Source organism: Rhea americana, unplaced genomic scaffold (assembly GCF_003343005.1).
Source record: "Rhea americana isolate MKP2758 unplaced genomic scaffold, rheAme1 scaffold_178, whole genome shotgun sequence".
Classification (NCBI taxonomy): domain Eukaryota; kingdom Metazoa; phylum Chordata; class Aves; order Rheiformes; family Rheidae; genus Rhea; species Rhea americana.
Genome location: NW_028185905.1, coordinates 1,837,220 through 1,850,390, shown reverse-complemented (window position 1 = coordinate 1,850,390; position 13,171 = coordinate 1,837,220). Strand labels below are relative to the sequence as shown.

Here is a 13,171-nt window from a genome sequence, read left to right as displayed (position 1 = left end):
GCCCCGTGTGACAGGACAGGAGGCAATGGGCAGAAATTGAAGCACAGGAAGTTCCGCCCGAACGAGAGGGGGGAGCACTGGCACAGGTTGCCCAGAGAGGATATGGAGTCTCCCTCTCTGGAGATCTTCAAGGCCCTCTAAGGTCACCTCTAGGTGACCCTGCTGAGCAAGGAGGTTGGACTAGATGATCTCCACAAGTCCCTTCCAACCTTACTGATTCTGTGATTATCCGGAAATAACTCCACAGAAAAAGAATCTGATAATAGCTTTGGCAACAACAGAATAATTATCAACACATCTTCCATTCTAGCATGACTTCATGTTCTGCACATAAATGGTGGCACATTTCCTAGTACTACTTCTATCTAATAAAATCAAGATGTCCCAGCAAAAATACCCTACCCACCAACCCCACCAAAAAAAAGCACTCTTCCTCATCTTTCAAAAAGACTATCAAAAGAATTATATTGTCTCACAACAAAGAATACTACAACCAACACACAGTATCTAATCTACCAACATGAAAAGAATCACAGAAAATGAAACTCCATTTTTCCTTACACGCTGCTTCATCCACAGAGAGTTCGTTCGCTAGAATTCCTCCAATCTTGCTGAAGGCAGGCATCTGAATACCATACTTCTCCAGTTCAAGCCTCATATTACTGATTTCCTCCTCTGAAACATACATAAAAACATATACCGTTTCTGCATAAAAACTTAGGACAGTCACATTAAGTTACAAATTACTGTTTCATTAATACTTTGAATCTAATCCAGCAAAACTAAATGAGGCTTAAAACAAGTGGAAACTATAGGTATTTCGTATACCTTCCTAAAATCTAAGTTCATCCCAGGAATTCATACAGGAGAATTCCATAGTCTTCCTCGCAAGAAAACATCACACAGTTCATGTGAAGAGCCTGAAAGAGACTCCATCATTGTGAGATGTTTTGGTTATGACTGCCAACAGGTCAGGAAAACGTACAGGCAGTATTTCAGCTTTTTAAGAGAGACTATGTTGAAAAGGAGATGGAGAATATGGAGATGTGCTATAGTCTCCATATATTGAGTTGTTAGTTAAACCTCTTAGGTACAATCAATAACTTGTTTGCAGGAAAATAAAAGTTAGACAGCTTTCAAATCAGGCATCTGCATTTGGGCAGTAACCCTGCTAATGCAAAAAGCAAACAGACAAACAAAAAATTTTGAAAAAAAACACAAGTAACTGAAATTTTGAGGAGTCATGTGGACATAAATAATTCAGTGTTGAGTTCTTCTACAGCAAACCATTTGGTCAACTTTCTTCTTCAGTTGATGGTAACTATTTTAAGCAGTTCTGATTTCCCTTAACAGTTTACCAAGTTCCTAACTGATGGGGTGTTCATACGTAACATATGAAATTCCCTCAGATGGATGAAGGGAAGGCTAAAGCACCTTACAACAATGATAGAAAGGTAAAGTATGTTATTAGTGAAAGTAATAATTAGTGAACTGATAACAATGCATCAGCCCTGCTCAGAAGTACCCAAAACAAACCTTTTCCTTAAGCTACTGGAACTCCTCAGAGCCATTAATCTTTAACTACAGTAAAGTCCTTTTTCAGCTGATCATTACAGTGTCTAGCAGTGTATGAGAAAAGACAGCACAAGTATCAACAAAAACAAAAACTGTGTTTCAGAGGTTTTTTCTGTTTTTATTTTTTGGTTTTTACCTGTGAAGTCCACCTTCCCATATAAATCCTGAATTTGTGGGGCAAGTCCCAGTTTAAACAGGTACAGGCTAAAAAAGATGACAAAGATGATAAGCATCAGTATTTTTTCCTTGTGCTCCTGATGATGACCCAGAATTTAGAAAAAATATAGATTCAGGGAGTCATTCAGATTAAAAAAAAAAAAAAAAAAAAAAACTCATTGCCACCAAAACAGCTGGCTCCCTTCTTCCTCCCAACAGTCATACATTGCTGGCCCAACACTCTCTGAAGTCTTCACTGAGCTGATGATTACTCGCTAAAATTACAATAAAGTATTTATTTGGTTATTTTTCCATCATTTCAGTGATTTTTTCTAAAAGGCCGCTATTAAAAAAAAATGAAAAACTAGATAACTTGCCCGGAAAAAGAGCGTAGAGAATTCCTCCTTTATACATGACCAAAACAGGTCAAATCTAGAGCTCTAGTCTTTAAAGATCTAAGCAGGTTTTTTATTAAATAATAAAATCTTGAGGAGGCTGACTCTGCAGAGGAATCAGTTATGGAATACCTCACCCCAAAACGATAACAACTGAAAAAAACTAAGATGCATTGAAAAGAGATCATTAGATGAAAGCTTGTAACTTCTACAGCTTTAGCATAACTACCTGGACTGTTTGCATCTATTCATTCCCTGAACTCATTTTCTTTACCTAAAATGTAATTGAAAAGGAGTTCAACAACAACAAATTTAATTTTCTTAGAAAATAAGAGTTATTGTCCACAAATCAGCCTGCAGTAGGAAAAAAAAAAAAAAAAGGAAAGAAAACAAAAAACCCCCCATCCTAAAAACAGGCCATGCTGTCATAAACAATGTAACAAGAATATATCCCAGCCAACTCCAGGCACAGAGTAGCTACAATAACTGTAACAAAGCTGCCACTAAGGTAAGAACTTTGCTATAACCCATATGACAGGGAACATTGCTCTTGATAGCGCAATGTACCCCACCACAGGTCTACTCCAGACTGCTATATAAATTCCAAATGACCCATTCTCCAGTTATGATTCATTTTGAGATCCAAGTTGGAATCACACTATTTCTATAAATAATAATTTGATCCAAAACAGTCTGAAATCTTTTAACATTCTGCTAAGTGCCATTCATCTATATGGATTTCGCACTGGCAACAAATTAGAGAGCAGAACAAGCTGTTCTTGAGAACCGATACTGAGCAAGCAACAAAGACACAAATTTATACAATCCAGCATTCAAAAAATTCTGCAAAAGGAGTCCTCTTGATATAAAAATCTACACACATTTCAAAAGCCACACTGGAAATTTGCATTCAAACCAGCCTGTCAGGAAAAAAAAACAAAAAAAACCCAAAAAACCTCCAGTCTGTGCAACATGCCATCCCATCAGACTGAACACAGCACAAACAAATCCTCCTAGTTTTCTCAAGAACTGAAATTGTCCTACTCAATCTACACAAGATTTTAAGATATTTTTAAAGATCTTTCAGCAATAGTTCCTGCTTGATCATTCTTACTGTGATCATCTCAAGTTATTCATGCTGCAGTACATTACAGTGATCACACTGGCTCTCATACGGTGGTAACGCTGATCCCTGGATACACTCACACTTTCTTTCTCATAAGCACTTTCTATGGCTTCAAGATTTTCCTTTGTATTCCAGATTATTAGCTCTGGCTCAGACAGCAGAGACAAAGGGTGAAAACTGGGATGGCAAGGGAGTATTTGCAACATGCTTCTCTGGTTTCTGTTTCCTCAGCATCTGCTTTGGCCACTGTCCAATACAAAACAGTGGCTAAACGGATCTCTGCTCTGACTTAGTATGACTATTACTCTGTTAGTAAATTCATCCCATCCATCCCTCGGCTCCAAGTCACTCTGTGTACTCCTTTCTTCAGCTTTTAGCTTTCCAGACAGATTTCAGAAGCAATTAGATTTCTGCCTAGCATGCCTTACCTGAGCGCATGAATACAATAGATACAGCGTGGCATGTTCTTGCGATCGTAGATGTCTGTAGTTTCTGGGTAGAAAATCTAAAGATAAAATAAAGTTAGCAGTCTGAACGATACTCACTCTTCATATCCAAATTGGCATAACTGTGGTAAGCCTGAATTTCTGCAGTACTTTTATGAAATGGCCTATAGAACAAAACTCTTCTGTGAGCTTCCCTGCCTTCCTAGTTGAAGTGCCAAACCTTCCTTTTGTGTCTACTACCCAAACCAGGGCTCCCTCTTCCTGCTCTAGTTCTACACACTCGGAAGCAGCCATCCTTTCTTTTGGGCTCCCACTAAGATGCTGAGTCAGGAAGTCTTTGTGGGGACCTCAGGAAAAGCCAAGAGATGAAGAAAAGTATTTACAGCAGAAAAAAGAAAAGATGATTTTGTTCAGACTAAATGGGGATGGAGAGGAAGAGAAGAGATAGTGACAAAAAACGACAGAGAGTAACACTGAGATGATAGGCGGTATGCACATTTTCAGTCACCCAGGCCCAAAAGATCTCAGACAGTCTCAAATGAAAAATTCTTCAAAATGTATCCCAAGGAGTTAATGCTGCAAATGTGTCTTCATTCAGAAGTGCTTGCAAGGTACACTACTTTTAAGTTAATTGTGCATTCCTTGCACAAAATAATATTGCTCTTTCTATAAAGACAAGAACAACTGAAGGATCCTCACAACTTTAAAGCATCTTGGCATCTCCTCGCACTTCTGCATGGAAAGTACTTAAATCACTAATGTCTCATTGTCAACATATTGGGCTCCTGTCCAGTTCCCTCAGCACCTCCTTACACAGTTGTTTCCCCCAAAACCTCATTTATATCTGAAAATCTTAATCCATTTCTCACACTCAACTCTCTCTGCCTAGCACTCTATTTATTTTCCTTTCACCTAACCACCTTCACAGTGTATTTCAGTATCTTCTGCTCCCAAATGTAAACATGTTCCTGTAAGATCATCATAAACCTAAGCAAGGCTCAACTAGTAAATATCATCAGCTGTTTGTAAAACTTAGACAAAAACAGTGTGTCCAATTTGCAAGCATGTATCCAGACAAAACAAACAACAGACTAACTATGCAGCGCTGGTTTTGGTGGTACTGAGCATAATGAGGGTTACATTAACACATGAGGAAAATCTACTTTGGGTACTAGTCCATATATGCGACTTGACTATTGGCATAGCACTTCTCATAGTTTCATATACTTTAAGTTCACACTATTTATTAGCTCAGAGGATTTTATCTGGCCATTACTCTAGTGAAGCCAATAATACATGCTTGATTAGAGCACACCATGAACATATTCCAACTCAATGTAAAAACTCCATGTTGTGCTAATCCTTTTATCACAGACGTGTAAAAACTGCGACAAACAAACTATAGCTCAGATATTGCTCAACAGGATGCAGAGTAAAAACTATGTAACACAGACACCATGCAAGATTAGAAATATTAAGCATATGGTACAGAAGGAAGAATTATTTCACTCTTAATCATTCATACACACACGTGCACGAAGCAGAATGAAATATTTCAGCAAATTTTAGGAGAGTATTTCTACCGAGAAGCAACTTTAGGAAATGAGGAATAACTAGATAAAAACTGCTGATTCTTGCACAGCAGCAAATGTTTTCGTGGAGCGCAAAACTTTGAGATTATGTATTTGTTTGCATGTACAACAAAGAAATTACCTTGGGAAGACCAATCTCAGCCATTGCATTCAGCCACTGAATTACATTATCAGTGTGCCGGAAGTGGAGACCAGTTGCCTGAAATAAAGATAGTTAGAAAGAAAGGGAAAGTGGTAAGACAAAATGTAACTGCTGCCCAGATGCTAGGGAGCTTCACTAAGACAGTGAAAACTGTCCTTTTACTGAAAAGATGGTGTCAAAAGTCTTTATATACAATTATATTGTTTATAACAAGGCAAGTTTTGCACTCGTAAGTGCAAGCTTTATCTCACATGAAATAAAGTGGAGAGTCCACCTCTCTCACTCTAAAGCCAAGAAAGAGTTTCTCAGATAACATTAGCATAAATTAACACTGCTTATTCACTCATAGTTCCTCTGCGTACACATTTTCTTTCTTATTTTAGGCCTCCACCTACTCCAGTCTCTATAGCCAACAGCTCTCACCTTATATCTAGTCTGTTCCCTATCATAGATTTTCTTCACAGAAACCACTTTAGGGGAGAAAAAGTTTCCAAGTTTGGCCAGATAGACTCCATTTCTCAAGCCTTCTTCCAGCTCTGTTGTGGGAGGCAGTTCCTCATTCAGACAGGCTTCCATCCATCTGGAAGTGCAAGAATAACAAAGCAGGTCACGTAAGTGCATTTCCAATAAGTAAACACAGCCTCCTGCTAAAAATGTTTCATGCTGCTACTGCTATGCCATTCTTCAGCACAGTATTCAGTTAGCATTAGAGGTTGATAATGGTTACAGCATTATCAGACAATCTGCGCCACTAAGACAGTACTCAATAATGCTTCAGATAAAATATTAAACAGAAGTACAGAATCCAGTAATCAAACTTTCACAAGTTACTAAAATATCATCTCACCACTGTGTTTCTCTTTCAGCCCATGATTTAGCTTGTACTAGTCCAAATACAGTAGCCAACTTGTATTTAAATCCTCCTCTTGACCACAGGCTCATCTCACAAGTATCTCTTCATTCTACTTTCATTAAATTTTTCATGAAAAGTTATTTCATGACTTTGTGCCACTGATGCAAGAGCAGTCCACCTCATAGAGATGCCTTAAAATGCCATCGAGTTTACATTCCTTTCCTATATTTTCCCCTCATTCCTGCACAATTTAAACAAAACAAAAAAATGGAATAGACTTTCACTGCCACAGCTTCTACTTTTCCCTCCTCATATTAGCTGATTTTCATTTATATCCTGTCCCTGTCTCATGTAATGGTGTTATTCATTCCTCATGACAAAAATAAAGATTACAGCAGCAAAAAAAATTGAAAAGCCTCTGTCCTCACAACAAAGGTTCACCTAGATATTTCTTCTTTAGCAAAGCTGCCACAAGATGTATATTGCAAGATTGGCTGTACAGCTTGTTCTGGAGGAGATGTGTTCCCTGTCTGTTCTGTTCTCTGCAAGAGTGAGTTCCAATGCCAAAGGCCACTTTCTGAAGAACATCATTCTTACCTCTGGAGACCATGCCTCACTCCCACCTGAACTTCAAAGCACCTAAAGGACGCATCAGCCTTGAATCAATGAAAGCCATAGAAAAGTGACTTTCAATACAACAGTGACCTAGAACAGCAGCAGCCCATGTTATAACACAGATCTGACACTGTACATGAGCAAGGTTAACAATCTGGGCCACAGAGATGATAGGTCCTCATTACTGGGACCAAGTCTAAAGACAGTCAAGCAAAGGATACTACTGAAACAACTGGGGGGGAGGGTTTATTTTTTAGGAAATCCAGATATTTTAATCCCAGAGAAATTCCATAGAGCCAGAATTCTAATATAAAAATATTGTTTTACATGAACACATAATTGTAGACTATTTAGCTCTATATTAATTCAGGCAAAATAACAGGAAAACATCATGCTTGATGCAAATGATAAAGGATTAAATATGTATTTGTGGTAAATTTACACTGTTTCACAGAAAATAGATCCTGTAAAACACACCTCAAAAAATTATGCAATTCTGCTTACCACTTAAAATAGCAGACATTTCATTTCTGTGAGGGCTTCATGCCTCTCAATATTCTGATTAAAATCTTGCACTGCATATACATACAAAAAAAAAAAAAAAAGCTCACACATACTAAGAACTAACAGACACCTCAAAGTAACATTTTTTTTTAATGTGGAATGACAATTGAGAGTGCAGCAAACAGAGGCAGCAAACAGATGTAGCACTTTGCACAGCAGTGCCTGGGTTCCACTTCAAACAAGGTCCACAAAAGTTCTAAGTTGTGGGGGCTTTCTAGTGACCCCCAAGAAACTAGAGTGTGATTGCTGCTAACAGGAAATAGGAACTAGGCAAAGAGAGCTACAAGAGGCCTTAACTTCTGGGAGAAGCTTTAGCTAGGCGTAGTTGCTGCTAACAAGCTCTCTTAGTTGCCTCTGGAGGGGGGGGGGTGGAGTCTTTGATCCAGGTGGCCCTTGATTAGGGTACATCAAGCACCCTATGGGTCAGTGCTTGGGAAAGGCCTATATAAAAGCTATGCCTAGAGCACTGCTTAGAGGCAGTGAATACAAATACAGCAGTTTGTGCAGAAGGGTGCAAGAAGACACCTTCATTTCCAGTTCTAGGACTGCAAGCTTCCCCAGATACGGTTGTGACATGCTGCAGAGCACATTCCCCAGTAGCTGTTGGATTTGCTGCATCACCTGTGTCAGAGGCTTCAACCCAGACAGATCCTCTGACAACAGATGCAGCTCTGCAGTTCTCAGGCTGCCGGAAGTGCTCGAGGCCTCTCTGCAAGGCCTAGGCTGATAGTCAGCTCTCCTGCAGAAGGTGGGTTGCTGTTGATGAGTTGTATCATCAGGCAAAGGAGTTACAGGAGGAAGTCAGTAGGCTGCATAGCATCTGTGAAGATGAGCGAGAGACCATACATCTCCAGAAGTCCCAAGCCCACAGCACTGGAGCTGCTGGAAGTGATGTGTGAAAAAGTGCATCGTACCACTGTAGAAGGAGGCTGGAAACTGGTCACTTCTCACAAGAGGAGAAAGGCTCTTACTCTTGCTGAAGACTTGCAATTGAGGAACATGTTTGGTGCCCTCCAGACTGAGGAGGAGCTGGGCATGGCTTCAAGGGAAGCGGGGGGGGCTGACAGACCCTGTGCCTTGTAGGAACACCTGACAAGTGGTGAGTGATTGCTGCGGGTGACTCCCTGCTGCAGGGGGACAGAGGCACCTATCTGCTGACCTGACCTCTCGTCTACAGAGGTTTGTTGCCTGCCAGAGGCTTGAATACAAAATGTCACGGAAAAATTGCCAAGGCTGATCCATGCATCAGACTATCACCCTCTGCTGCTCTTCCATGCAGGCACTAATGATACTAAAGGCAAACTGGAAATGAAACAGAATTTCAGAGCTTTGGGGATGGTTGTCAAAGGTCTGGGAGCCCAGGTCATTTTCTCCTCTATCCTGCCAAGGAGGAGGAAGGATGGGAGAAGGAATGGACAGATTTTCCAAGTTAAAAACTGGCTGAGCCACAGGTGTTGGCAACAAGGTTTGGGTTTCTGTGATCATGGGACTTTCTTTGAAGATCGACAACTAATGGGGAGAAATGGGATCTGCCTCACTAAGTGGGGCACGTGCATCTTTGCCAACAGGTTGGCCAGCTTGGTAAGGAGAGCTTTAAACTAGAAAAGATAGGGGAAGAGGAGAGTTATAGAGACAAGGTAGTCAGTAAAATGCAGCTCAAGTTGGGATGCCTCCAGCAGGTGCATGCAGCCAAGGAAGCGCACACAGGACATAACTATGGAGGATCCTCTTGCACCCCTCCTGGGAAACCTGCATCTCAATTACCTCTCTGAAGTGCTTGTACACCAATGCACGCAGCACAGGGAATCAACAGGAAGAATTAGAGAGCTGTGTGCAGTCGCAGGACCATGATTTCACTGTAATTACAGAGACACAGTGGGACAGCTCGCATAACTGGCATACTGTCATGGATGGCTACATGCTTTTTAGGAAAGATAGGCCAGGAAGGTGAGGTGGTGAAGCTGCACTTTCTGTGAGAGCAACTGAAAGGTATTGAGCTCTGCCTGTGGATGGAGGAAGAGTGAGTCAAGAGCTTAAGGGTAAGGATTAAAGGGCAGGCTAACATGGGTGACACTGTTGTGGGTGTTTACTACAGGCCAGGTGGCCTTCCTGATCAGGAAGAGGAAGTCAATGAGGCCTTCTACAGACAGCTGGAAGCAGCCTCACAATCACAGGCTCTGGTTCTCATGGGGGCCTTCAACCATCCCAGTATCTGCTGGAAGGAAAACACAGTTAGGCACAAACAGTCCAGGAGGTTCCTGCAGAGCACTGATAACATGCTGACACAGGTGGTGGAGGAGCCAATGAGGAGAGGTGTACTGCTGCACTTTGTACTAACAAAGAAGGACTGGTTAGAGATGTGAAGGCTGGAGGCAGCCTTGGTTGCAGTGACCATGAGACAGTAGAGTTCAGGATCCTGCATGGAAGAAGCAGGGCAATAGGTAGGATTGCAACCCTGAACTTCAGGAGAGCAAACTTCAGCCTCCTCAGTGACCTACTTGGAGGAATCCCAGCGGTTAGGGCCCTAGAAAGAAAGGCTGTCCAAGAGAGATGGTTAACATTCAAGCATCATTTCCTCTAAACTCAAGATTAGTGCATCCCTATGAGTAAGAAGTCAAGCAAAGGGGACAAGAAATCTGCACAGATGAGCAAGGAACTCCTGGCAAAACTCAAACAGAAGAAAGTATACAGAATGTGGAAAAAAGGGACAGAGCTCTTGGGAGGAATATAGGAACATCGTCAGAGTATGCAGGGATGCAATGAGGAAGGTTAAGGCCCATTTGGAATTAAATCTGGCAAGAGATGTCAAGGACAACAAGAAGGACTTCTTCAAATACAGCAGCAGCAAAAGGACAACTAGGGAAAATGCAGGCCTGCTGCTGAATGGGGTGGGTGCCCTACCAATGAAGGATACAAAGAAGGCAGAGTTACTGAATGCCTTCTTTGCTTCAGTCTTTACTGCTAAGGACAGCTCTCAGGAACCTTAGGGACAGGAGACAAGAGAGGGAGTCTGGAGAAAGGAAGACTTTCTCTTGGTCGAGGACGATTGAGCGAGAGATCATTTAGGCAAACTTGACATTCACAGATCCACGGGCCTCAATGGAATGCGCCTACAAGTGCTGAGGGAGCTGGTGGATGTTGGAAAGCAGCTCTGCAGAGAAGGACCTGGGAGTGCTGTTGGACAACAAGCTGACCATGAGCCTGCAATGGGCCCTTGTGGCCAAGAAGGCCAATGGTATCCTGGGGTGCACTAGGAAGAGTGTTGCCAGCAGGTCGAGGGAGGTGATCCTGCCCCTCTACTCAGCCCTGCTGAGGCCTCATCTCGAGTACTGTGCCCAGTTCTGGGCTCCCCACTACAAAAGAGACCTGGATCTACTGGAGAGAGTCCAGAGTAGGGCTACAAAGATGATCAGAGGGCTGGAACACCTGCCCTACAAGGAAAGGCTGTGAGAGTGGGGCCTGTTTAGCCTTGAGAAGAGAAGACAGAGGGGATCTTATCAGTATCTACAAGTTTCTTGAGGGGCAGTGCCAAGACGATGGGGCCAGACTCTTTTCAGTGGTGCCCAGCGACAGGACAAGAGGTAACAGGTGAGAACTCAAACACAGGAAGTTCCATATGAATGGGGAAAAGCTTCTTTCCTGTGAGAGTGACAGAGCACTGGCACAGGTTGCCCAGAGAGGTTGTAGAGTCTCCTTCTCTGGAGATATTCAAAACATGCCTGAATGCAATCCTGTCTAACATGCTCTAGATGACCCTGTTTGAGCAGGGGGGTTGAGCTAGATCATCTCCAGAGGTCCCTACCAACCTCAACCATTCTGTGAGTCTATAATTATTAAATGGGACTATTTCTAATACATTTTGCCACACTATGCCCTACTCTGTTTTCCAGGAAGTTTTATATATATATAAATATATATATAAATATATATATATAAATATATATTATTATATATATATAATTATATATTATATATATATTATATAATTATTATATATATATATTATATATATATGTGTATATATATATATATATAAAAATATCAAGGCCGACAAAATTAGATTATATTTATGTATCAGATGGTTATAATATGCAGTATGACCATAACTGCAAACTATAAATTAGCACATGGGTGGTCATAGCTCCATTAGAATGGAATTGTTCATAACCCAGACTTTACTAATTGTTAAGTATTAAGTCACTGATTGAGCATATCTACAGACTGGGGACCATATCCTAAAAAGACAGTCTGTAACAGCAAAAAATATGTAGTGAATACAATACACATAATGAATTCAAAGTTTAAAGCTTTTAGAAAACCTAATGCTATCCTGGGGTACATACCAAGGGGAACAGTCAAGAAGGTGCTATTTTCCCTTTGTGTCTGATACTGATGAGTAAATAAATCACTTAAAAAACCACACACGCACACAAATTGGAGAGAAGGAAGACAGCAGGAAAGAAGTTTTTTGATTAGCTGAGATAATTCTTCACAATGAGAAGCTTAAACAGTGCAATGCATTCAGTTTGCAATAAAGTGAGAAGCAGCAGGGTGCTCTGACAGTCATGATAGCAAACTGAAATCAGATGACTGAAGCTACAGTTAYCACCAGCAGCCTGCTCCACCATTTTTTGGTGAATAGCACCAAAGTAAGGCAAGAACATATGATCCGCATCCACTTCTGAACCACCGATTTTCAGCCCAATACATAAGACTCAGTGGAAAGAACTAAAAGTTTTACAACCTGCAGTATCTGAGAAGATAAAGTAAATGATCCATCTTTCCGGCCTCGAAAAGAAAATATGATCTGTGACAATTCCATTAATTTAGAAAAGAAACTGCTACACATGCAAAAAAAATTCCCCAAATTGAAGTTTTGGATAATTTACTGTTTATATCAGATACAGAACACTGTAGAAGTAAACTAAGGGGATGAGCTACTTCCAAATTCATCATGGCCAGTTTCTTATCTTTCCCAAGAAGACCAGGAAGAGATAGTAAACTGCATTTCTACTCAGAGGAGGCTGGTAGGTGTTGGTGAAAACACGAATTCTGACAGGCTGTTGTCATTACTTTAACGATCAAAGGAAAGACAGCTGTGACTAGTGCAGACACAKAGTCTTAGAAAACTCTTCTAATGGTCTTGCCTGTGCATAGTTCCAACTATCTCTAGGTTTCTCTTTTTTAACCTGTTACATACCCAGTCTGTTGCTCTGTGACAGCTGGGCCATTTTTAAGTGGGTTAACTTAAACAGAACTAAATATACTTCAGAAAATACACAGAAACCATTTCAAACGAACATGAATCTTCATTGCTCAGGGGGACTGCTAGTCAAGTACTGGCATCCAAATCCATTACTTGTCCATGTATTYCTACTTGGAATGTTGTTAGTACACAGTATGGCCATCTGCCTTTTAAGATAAAAAAAAAAAAATCCATGTTTCTAAAACAAAAGAGTACAACACTAGTGCTTTCTTGTTTGCCTTAATTCTGCATTTGCTTAAAGGTACAGTTCAAACAAGTCTACTTAGCTTGGCTGCCATTGCTCCTCAGATGGCTTTTTCTATTTACAGTACTTAAAATAATCTGTAGCAAGTCAGTTGCCTATATGCAAGAAGATCTAAAATCTGACTGAGGAGTAAATGCAGCATAAAATTCTCAGCTTTTAAAGCCATCCCTCTAGCATTTTTTTGTGTTTCTTTTTTT

General features: G+C 40.8%; 1 protein-coding gene across 3 annotated transcripts in view; it reads right to left on the bottom strand.

The window, feature by feature from the left end:
* IQGAP1 (IQ motif containing GTPase activating protein 1) overlaps positions 1-13,171 on the bottom strand; it is a 76,844-nt gene that overhangs the window by 44,117 nt on the left and 19,556 nt on the right. For all 3 annotated transcript variants that reach the window (XM_085301574.1, XM_085301575.1, XM_085301576.1), the window contains exons 3-7: positions 5,856-6,012; positions 5,412-5,489; positions 3,681-3,757; positions 1,712-1,779; positions 562-675 (exon numbers count right to left, since the gene is read on the bottom strand). In XM_085301574.1, coding sequence (XP_085157700.1) covers positions 562-675; positions 1,712-1,779; positions 3,681-3,757; positions 5,412-5,489; positions 5,856-6,012 — 494 coding nt within the window. The remainder of the gene's footprint in view (positions 1-561; positions 676-1,711; positions 1,780-3,680; positions 3,758-5,411; positions 5,490-5,855; positions 6,013-13,171) is intronic.